The sequence below is a fragment of the Phaenicophaeus curvirostris genome, chromosome 8 (assembly GCF_032191515.1).
Source record: "Phaenicophaeus curvirostris isolate KB17595 chromosome 8, BPBGC_Pcur_1.0, whole genome shotgun sequence".
In the NCBI taxonomy this organism is placed as follows: domain Eukaryota; kingdom Metazoa; phylum Chordata; class Aves; order Cuculiformes; family Cuculidae; genus Phaenicophaeus; species Phaenicophaeus curvirostris.
This window is the reverse complement of record NC_091399.1, coordinates 2,720,289-2,729,745: the sequence shown is the minus strand read 5'-3', so window position 1 is coordinate 2,729,745 and position 9,457 is coordinate 2,720,289. Positions and strand designations below refer to the sequence as shown.

At 44.2% G+C, this 9,457-nt stretch overlaps 1 protein-coding gene across 2 annotated transcripts; it reads left to right on the top strand.

The window, feature by feature from the left end:
* Positions 1–5: 5 nt before the first annotated feature.
* Positions 6–7,581, top strand: LOC138723187 (quinone oxidoreductase-like). Of its 2 annotated transcripts, none has more exons than XM_069862105.1 (9): positions 6–84; positions 2,057–2,181; positions 2,512–2,664; positions 3,656–3,819; positions 4,582–4,633; positions 5,852–6,001; positions 6,399–6,500; positions 6,588–6,683; positions 6,939–7,581. In XM_069862105.1, exons 2-9 carry the CDS (start codon positions 2,071–2,073, stop codon positions 7,098–7,100), a joined length of 990 nt encoding a protein of 329 aa, XP_069718206.1. In that variant the 5' UTR covers positions 6–84; positions 2,057–2,070; the 3' UTR covers positions 7,101–7,581. The 2 variants fall into 2 exon arrangements, with proteins under 2 accessions (XP_069718206.1, XP_069718205.1); XM_069862104.1 differs by lacking the exon at positions 6–84 and adding an exon at positions 811–950.
* The last annotated feature ends 1,876 nt before the right edge of the window (positions 7,582–9,457 follow it).

Below are 9,457 nucleotides of genomic sequence, written 5' to 3'. Positions count from 1 at the left end.
CGCGGGGCGGGGCGCGGGGATCCCGTCACCGCCCCCCTCGCCGGCCCGGGCCCGCTTCGCGCCGCGGGCAGTAGCGCCGCGGAGGTAGGCGGCGCGCGCGGGGCTGCCCGTGCCGGCTGTCCCCGAGCTCGGGGCCCGGCTCCGCAGGCCCAGGCGGACACGGCCGCGGGGCTCCGGCTCGGGCCGGCCCTGCCGGCGGGAGGGGGGCCCGGGGCTCCGGCGGCGGCGGCGGGCGGGGCGGGGCCTGGCGGTGATGGGCGCGGCGGGGCGGGGTCTCCCTGAGGGCCGTACTCGGGGGCGAGGCCTGGCGGCGGAGGTCGCGCTGTGCCCGGGTTGTTGTTTCGTTGCGGAGCGGCTCCGCGCCGCGTTTCCCCGTCGAGTGGGTGCTGAGCGTCCCGGGAGCCGGGTCGGGCCCCTCTCATCCGGCCCCGCCTCTGCTTCCCACGGAGGACGGGGCCACCTTCCCGCCCGCCGAGGGCCCGGCTGCCGGTGGCTGCTCTGAGGCGAGGGAGGCCCCGACTCCCGCCGTGTCCTCGGGGCGCGGGGAGGCCGAGTTCCACCCCTACCGCGAGTCGGGGCGATCTGCGGATGGGGGATGATGTGACTGAGGGCTGCCCTGCAGAGAAGGACTCGCTGTGCTGGTCTATGAGAAGCTCGACATGAGCCGGCGATGTGCGCTCGCAGCCCGGAAGGCCAACCGTGCCCCGGGCTGCATCAGAAGAAGCTTGGCCAGCACGGCGAAGGAGGGCATTCTGCCCCTCTATTCCTGTCTCATGTGAGACCCCTCCTGGTGCATTATGTCCGGTTCTGGAATCACAAACAAACGAAGGATGTGGAGCTGTTGGAACAGGTCTAGAAGAGGGCTACAACGATGATCAGAGGGCTGGAGCACCTCCCGTACAAGGACAGGCTGAGAGAATTGGGGTTGTTCAGCCTGGAGAAGGCTCCAGGTAGACCTTATAGCGACCTTCCTGTACCTGAAGGGGGTGTACAAGAAAGTTCGAGAGGGACATTTTACAAAGGCATGTAGCGACAGGATGAGGGGAAATGTCTTTAAATTGAAGTAGAGAAGATGTAGACTAGACATTAGGAAGACATTCTTCCCAATGAGGATGGTGAGGCACTGGCACAGGTTGCCCAGGGAAGCTGTGGATGCCCCATCCCTGGAAGCGTTCAAGGCCATGTTGGACAGGGCCTTGAGCAGCCTGGTCTGGTGGAAGGAGTTCCCCCCCATGGCAGGGGAGTTGGAACTGGATGATGTTTAAAGTCTGTTCCAAAGCAGACCATTCTATGATTTTATGATCCCGAGGGGCAGAGCTCTCTGTATGGGCTGTGCTGCTGCTGCTTTCCCTGCTTTCCCCACTCTCAGGCCCTGGGCCCTGCCCCATTCCGCAACTGGTTTGTGCCGATGAGTCTGGGGTTCCCCAGGTGCTTGGAGCCACTGGGATGATGTCTGCCTGCCTGCAGCCACTCCAGCCAGTACCGGGCTGCTTCCAGTCCTCTGAAGGCGGCCCCATACTAGGTTCATCACCAGGCTGGAGAATAGTTTATTAAAACATATGGGTCCATTTTTTTTCTGAGCAGAATAGAAGCTGCTTTATGGTTTGTTATCACAACATATAAAAGTGACCTGTACTGCAGAAATTGCTTGGCAGAGTGGATTTTTGCCACGTCCTAGGGAAATCTTAGTAGTGTACATCCCTGTGACCAGTGCTCTTTCTGGCTTGAACAGACAACCAAAACTATGCAGGCTTCTTACAGACTAGAGTTAGGAAAAAAATAATGTTGAAGTCAGGTCCTTGTGAAAGCTGTAATCATCTTTGGGAAAAGCCTGCTTCTGTCTGCAGCCCTGAAGTTCCATAACTGGAGTTGGCCAGCAGTGGGATCTGCGTTTTGCAAGTTTTTGGAAAAAAGCCCAAACCAACTCTCCTTCCCCCAGTTTAAATAAAGAGTGAAGCTCTGTTTAATCAGTTGCTTGGCAGGTGGTTGTTTGATTTCTTTATTTTGAAAATGCGAAATAAATTATGATGGCAATACCATATTTTTTTTCCTGCAGATATTCTGATAACTATGTCAGCCACAAGAAATCTGATGAGAGCTGTCAGAGTTTTTGAATTTGGTGGCCCTGAAGTGCTTAAAATCCAGTCAGACGTCGTAATTCCTGTTCCAAAAGAAAATCAGGTATATATGAGTTCTGTGTACTGAAATAATGGCATTGGATGATAATAGGCGTACTCAGAACAGAATGAAGAATGCAAACCGAAACTTTTCATCTTGAATATGTAGTTTTTGATCAGTGTATTTGTACAACCTGAGACATCATGTTTAACAAGTGTGGGCTTTTTACTTTTGCATGGGCTACATAATCTATAGAAAGGATTTCCTGAAAATAGCCTCAGTTCAGATTTTTGCTTACTCTGTTAAAAATCTAGTTAAAGTGCCATGATCCTGTGCTGTGGATTCAATTTCTAAAACTCTTTAATTATTGCTTAAGGAGCATCTTTTCTTTAGGTGCTAATTAAAGTCCACGCCTGTGGGGTGAATCCTGTCGAGGCATATATTCGTTCTGGGACTTACGCTAGAAAACCAACTTTACCCTACACTCCAGGCTCAGATGTGGCTGGTGTAATTGAAGGGGTTGGAGAACATGTTACTGCATTCAAGGTAGGTGTAGAAAATACATTCATTTTTAATTCATGATTGTTTATGGGATCATCTTTGTGTGGTTGCTCTGCTGCTAATCCTGTTTCTATTGCTTTGCTGGCTTTTTTCACCTTTGCCAGCTAGTGGCAGCACACAGTGGGGTCACCCTGACAGTCCAGAGTGAGAGCTGATGCAATGCGTGTGTGTGCCCCAGACAGACATCCCAAAAATGCCGAGTGGCCAAGCTTGTGCATTTGCATGCTCGAGCTGCTTGGCAAACCATTGCACTACCCTGCAGCAGTTACTACCCGGTGTCCGCAGACCGGACCCACCCCATCCACATGCTGGATGTTTATGGAGGTCACCATGCTGGCAGCAGAAGACTCAGAGCTGTGTATCTGTGCCTTCTGTGGGCCCTGGCATTGCTCTGCCAGTGGCCAAGGGCCAGGCTGGGTGCTGTCTTGGCCCCACAGCTGGTGTTGTGCCACGGCGCTGGGCATACATAGGTGACGTGCTGCCCGCTGTGCATGTCCACATCGCCTGTGGGATTTTGGCTTGAGCCGGCCCTTCTGCAGAGCAGTGGCAATATTGAGGTGTTGTAAGGTTTATTAAGAGAATATCTCTTTTCCACGTTTAAGCAAAAATAATTGAGAAATGTTTATTTTGTGTTTGTGAAAACTTTTTAGGTTTTGCATTTGGAATCTGTGTTTGGAATTCTCTAGTGTTCAGGTTCATTAAGGTCAATATTAATGAGACAGTAGGTTTGTGTGTTACCCTCTAGAGCCGGGGTTCTAATTATGACACTTTAGGTGTATGAAATGATATGGTTTGTATTGCATGGATTGTATGTATTAGCATTATAAAAATCCTCTCTGTGACAAATATAATCGGTTAGTTTTAATAGGAGAGCTGTTAGAAATCAGCTAAACATCTGTGAACTGGTTCTTAAACTATATTAAAGAAAATATAAGCGAGATGATTAATGTCTCTATTTTTTTTCCCTCCTTTCTAGAAAGGTGACAGGGTTTTTACCATTGGTACGATCTCTGGAGGATATGCAGATTATGCAGTTGCTGCAGCTAATAAAGTGTTTCCTTTGTCGGATAAACTGGACTTTAAACAAGGAGCAGCAGTTGCAATACCCTACTTCACTGCTTATCGTGCTCTTTTCCAAAAGTAAGGTGTCAAATCTAAGTTTATCCATTTTGCTTATGAATATTTAAAATATTGAAGCCCACATTTTCATTGTCCTCTAAAAGGAGAGGAGATCAATGAGTGGAAATGTTTAAAACTCTTAAGTTAAATTTGTTATGCTGATGGCATTGTCATATCATTGTCACCTAGAAGCTAGCAACGGTGTTCTCCTGTTACACATTTCTTCTCAAGAGAACAGGCCTGGAAAGGCTTCTCCAATAAGATTCTTGTAATAAAATGTATAACTCTCTCTCAGTGCTAATTGTTACTTTAGCCAGTGAAGAACAGGAATAGTTCTAATTTCTTCTAATTTCTCTTCTTCCTGAGCCTCTGTGCCAGAGAGGCTTCATGTACAGCCCTGTCTGTGCCATAGGGCAGGGTAATGAGTTAAAGCCAGGCTTCATGTCCGCTAGGTGAGAGCTTAGGTCTGGACATCTGGTTTAGTTTGATGGAACAAATTGTTAGAACCAGCATGGTTTACTTTTATGTTCTGTAACAGGTGAAAATCTTTAAGTTCAGTACCAGACCATGACTTGCTGCTAGGTGCACAACATAACTGTGCAGTACGTAAATTTATAAGTGATATAGTTTATTTTGCCTCCAGCTGATTGTACCTGTTTAGCCATAACATGAATTGGAAATCATACTGTGTGAAAGATGAGTTTTGACGTTGGTTTATACAATCTGACGCGTAACGGCTGTGTACTGCAATCTTCATGCCAATATTTTCTGTTTTCCACTCAGAGGGCATGCCAAAGCAGGAGAGAGCGTGCTAGTGCATGGAGCCAGTGGGGGGGTAAGTATTTGGAGAAGGCAGCTTATAAGAAATGCTGCTTTCTGTCTTTGCATCTGCTTTTGTCTGTGGTGTGATTTATGGTCACATTTATATCAATTAGTGGATTAACAAAATTAGGTTTCTGTTTCAGATGATTTAGATGCTTTTTTTTTTCTGGAGTGTGTCCAGAGAAGGGCGACAAAGATGGTGAAGGGGCTGGAGAACAAGCCTTACGAGGAGCAGCTGAGGGAACTGAGGTCGTTTAGCTTGGAGAAGAGAAGGCTGAGGGGAGACCTCTGTAACTACCTGAAAAGAGGTTGTGGAGAGGAGGGAGCTGGCCTCCCAAGTGACAGGGGACGGGACAAGGGGCTGTGGCCTCAAGCTCCACCAGGGGAGGTTCAGGCTGGACGTCAGAAAAAAATTTTTTGTGGAAAGGGTCATTGGGCATGGGAACAGGCTGCCCAGGGAGGTGGTTGAGTCACCATCCTTGGAGCATGCGTTTTGGAACATATCCTGTAACTGTGGCTGCTGTGGGAGCTGCTGAATCGGTAGCCTCCGGGAGCTGACCAGCTGGGACTGAATCCTGGGCAGGCAGTGTCTGTGTTCCCCCATCTTGGTCTCCCATGCTGTTGCCATGACACAGAGCAATGCCAAGAGATGGCATTGCTGTGCCTGGATGACCATTGGCTCCAGCACCAGGTTTTTGTGGAGGCATCCAACACCTCCAAACATCCTCTGGAGTGCAGAGCTGATACGAGACCCAGAGAATTTGGTTTCTAAAGGAATAATTTATCTGGTTGTGCAAGGTTCATAATGTTAACAAAATTTCTGCTTGCAGGTTTTCTTTGCAGTATGTAGTGCTGGTATCAATAGCAGATGATTCTGTGAAGGCAAGAATTGCCTTGGCTTTGTATCAAGTATCTATGGCCCAGCTTTAACAAACAGACTGCATTCTACGTGGATTTATATTAAATGCTGATATCTCTTCAAAAACCCCACAAAGTTTTACCACATCTCTGTAAATATCTTTTCTTTATTTGACTGATTCTAAGGTGCAAATAACTTATGGCTAAAAAAATGTTTCCAGGCTAACTTTTTAAATTGGTAAGTTCCAATTTGCAGGTGAAATATATGAAATCGATGCTAAGAAAGAAAGAGAAAAAAGACTTAATTACTTAATTTTTCCTTTTTGTGGGTTTTTTTTTTTTGCTTTTCTTCCCTCCCGCTTCCTCCCCTCAGGTTGGAATAGCGACATGTCAGATTGCCAGAGCTTGTGGTTTAAAGGTTTTGGGTACAGCAGGAACTGAGGAGGGCATGAACATAGTCCTGAGAAATGGTGCTCACCAAGTATTTAATCACAGAGAAGCAAATTACATTGATAAAATTAAGGTAAGCATGTATCAGGGCTAGGTGATTCTTCTTACTAACAGAATGAGCAGTCATTTGCAGAAGTTTTTTTAAGTAGATTTATGTGGGAGCAATAGCGTACTGTCTTTTTCATTTCTACACAAGGAAAAACTTTCCCAGGCTAGAAGAGCTGAGCTTTCTTCACTGGCGATGGAATTTAGAAACTTGCATTCCAGCAATTTCCAGTATGGTAGCATATTACAATTCATCAGATCAAAATACTCTAAAATTAAATTTATTACCTGTCAGTCTTAGTACAAAGGCTGTATTTAAAATGTAATCAATAAACTGTAAAATGTGTGTTATTTATAGGATATGAAATAAACAGTAGTACCCAAGCACTAATTGGACTGATAATAAGGTATTATATCCTGTATAGGAATACACAAAGATGGAAGGAGTTGATATAATAATAGAAATGCTCTCTAACATCAATCTTGCTGCTGACTTACAATTGCTGTCCTGTGGAGGAAGGGTGATGGTAAGTGGTTTTGTCACTTACTTTGTGCACGTAACACCACAGTTGAATAGTTATGAGTGAAACTCCATCGTAACTTATTTGTAACAGGTTGTGGGCTGTAGAGGTCCCATCGAGATAAATCCCAGAGACACGATGACTAAGGAATCTAGTATAATTGGAGTCAGTCTGTTTCTTGCAGCTGAGGTAGGAACATTTTCATTTTAAAGCATGTTTTGTTGGCATATTCCAACACTTCTCTGTTTTCAGTTAAAACCTATTGTAGGGATCATTTCACCGTAAATAACTTGTTGGTTCATTCCTTTACATTTTTATCTAATCTCAGAACATCATAAAATATTTTTGGGTTGTGAAATTTGGTTTAACTTTTGCATAAACAGTAAATACATTTCTAGAATGTAAAGGCCCTGCGGTGGTAAATGCTGTCTTTATTACATGCAGGAGGAGATGCATGAATGTGCAGCGGCACTTCTTGATGGCATAGAAGCTGGCTGGCTGAACCCAATTGTGGGCCCAGAATATCCACTGGAGCAAGTAGCTAAGGCTCATGAAGACATTATTCATGGCAGTGGTGCACGAGGAAAGATGGTGCTCCTTCTGTGAAGCCTTTTCCCATTTATTTTGTAGCTGTTCTAACTGCATCTTTGCTTACATGATTAATTGGATGTATGGTATAAAACTTACTTCTAATCAGGTTTAGCAGTAACAGCAAATGCTGATTTACATTAATTATATCAATCAATTACCAATCGGTTTTCTTTTTGTAATAAGCAGAGTTGTGTATACTTTAAAGTAATTTTTGTAGCTCTTTTGGCTGATGTGGAAATAATAAATTTTCTCTGGTGATGTGGCCTTGTGGTACAAGGGAAGCGAATACCTCAGGCAGGATTGGATCTCTTGCTCTCTGAGAAGTTACAATGAAGCTGCTGTGGGCAGTGCAAAATGATTTTTAACAGATACACATATGTCTAGAACTAGCTATACAGATATAACTAGGACTTTGTTAATTTTTTAACCGTAATTTGTCTTATTCCATTTTTGTCACATAATTTACTTGGAATAAAAGCTTTTACTGTCAAAACAATTCACTTTTCAGCTCATGGCCAAAGAATCTGTCAAATGAGAACTACTAGGACGCAGAGGCATTTTTGTTTTGCTATGTCTGACTTAGTATCTGAATTGCAAATGTCACAGATAATTCAGAGGGACTGTAACTCTGAAGTTACTTGCTGTTATTGTATTTGCTACTCTGTAGCTGATGATATTGGGAGAAACAGCTAATTCCTTGATGGTAAGTGGCTAGGATTTAAATTCTTCCTGCAAACTTTATTAAATTTAAAGTCACCTGAATCTGTGGCTAAAGTGAGGAGAAGAGAAAGGCTGAACAGCTTTCATTGGTGCTGAGAATTGTGTTAGTTCATAAATGAAGGTGGATACATTGTTGTCCATATCCAAATACAATGCAGTTCAGGAAGAACAATTTCTTTGTGTTGACAGTTTTTACACTCAAAATGTTTGGTATTACAGGCACTTCCTTTTAATGATCCAATTCTCTAATGAGTCATGAAGTCATCACTTGCAGATGAATTTTCTCAACTTCAAGGAAGAACTTCTCTGTTCCTCTGAGGAAAAGTGAGTCCTTACTGACCATAAACTTTAATATAGAGGCATTTTTGTCTGCGAAACTTGTTTTTTAACATTTGATTTAGATTTGTTTAGTGTCATACTATCATAAATCAGCACATGTTCTCTGAATCCAAGTGTAGTTTCCTCAGGCATTGCACTACCTTCTTCGAAGCTGTGATTTTATTTTTTTTTTTCTGAGACGGCATTAATTTCTACTGATGTTTTGCTTAATCCCAACTAAGAAAATAATTGGCAAAATCTTTTGAAATGTCTGGATTTCTCCCCTAGGTTTGTCATCCCCTGTTAAAATATTAAGGTGAGAGAAGAGGTTTTTACAGGGAGGCTTACGGAACTAATTTAGTTAATATTGGTGGTGAAAGAGCAAGGTCTCAGTGTCAAAGAGGAAAGGAATGTTCTTCTAATGGAAGTTAAGTCATGTAAGGAAGACATTGTCCAGCACCAAGCTTGTCCCTGTGGAAGTGCATCTCTGGTGTTTTTCATTAACCTCTCAGTAGAGAGGAGAGCGCTCCAAGTCACCGATTCAGACTTGCAATATCAGCCTTTTTCAGGTATGAAAGCGTCTCTTTTAATGCCATGTTTGGGATTGCTACTCAAGTGATAATTTAAACTTACAGGTGAGTAAATTTTCTAACATAGCATAAATATACGCACCTCTAAAAAGCTCTACCTATTTTTCCCAGCAGGAATTAAGAAAGTGTTTGAATTTCTGATGGGGGGGGATAATACTAAGATATTATAGCTATTAAACATAGGTCTAAAGGAATATGCTGGGTGACTGAGTTAAGTCCTCATTTCTTTCAAGCTGTTTGTCATGTAATTGGTTTGGTGAACTACTTGAGCTCCGTCTTCTACAGCAGGCAGATCACAGTGCTGTTTCTTCTGTGCAAATGTAAATGTGAGGTCCTTCTGCTATTATACGGAGTCATTTAACTGTTCCTTGTTCATACAACCCTTATAGCCGTTGCATCAAATGGATGCTTTTGCCAGGGATAAAGATGGGAGCGTTTCTGGAGTTAAGTATTTCAAACTAATTTTAGTAAGTGCTTTTGAAAGTAGTTGCTGGGGAAGAGAAGGATTATGAGGACTTGGCTGTAGGAGTGCAGTAGCGTGGTCCTTGCCTGCCAGTGTCACAGGTTTGGCATCTGTCACAGCTGGAGGCTGTGTGGATGTCCCAGTGGCCAGATGCTGGCTTCCCTGCAGGTCAAAATTCCAACATGAGTAGGGAGCTGCATTCCCACCTGCTCTGAATTTGAAGGTTTAAGAATGATTAGCCTAGTGTAAATGATGTGGGTAGGCAGTGTTTAACTGATTAT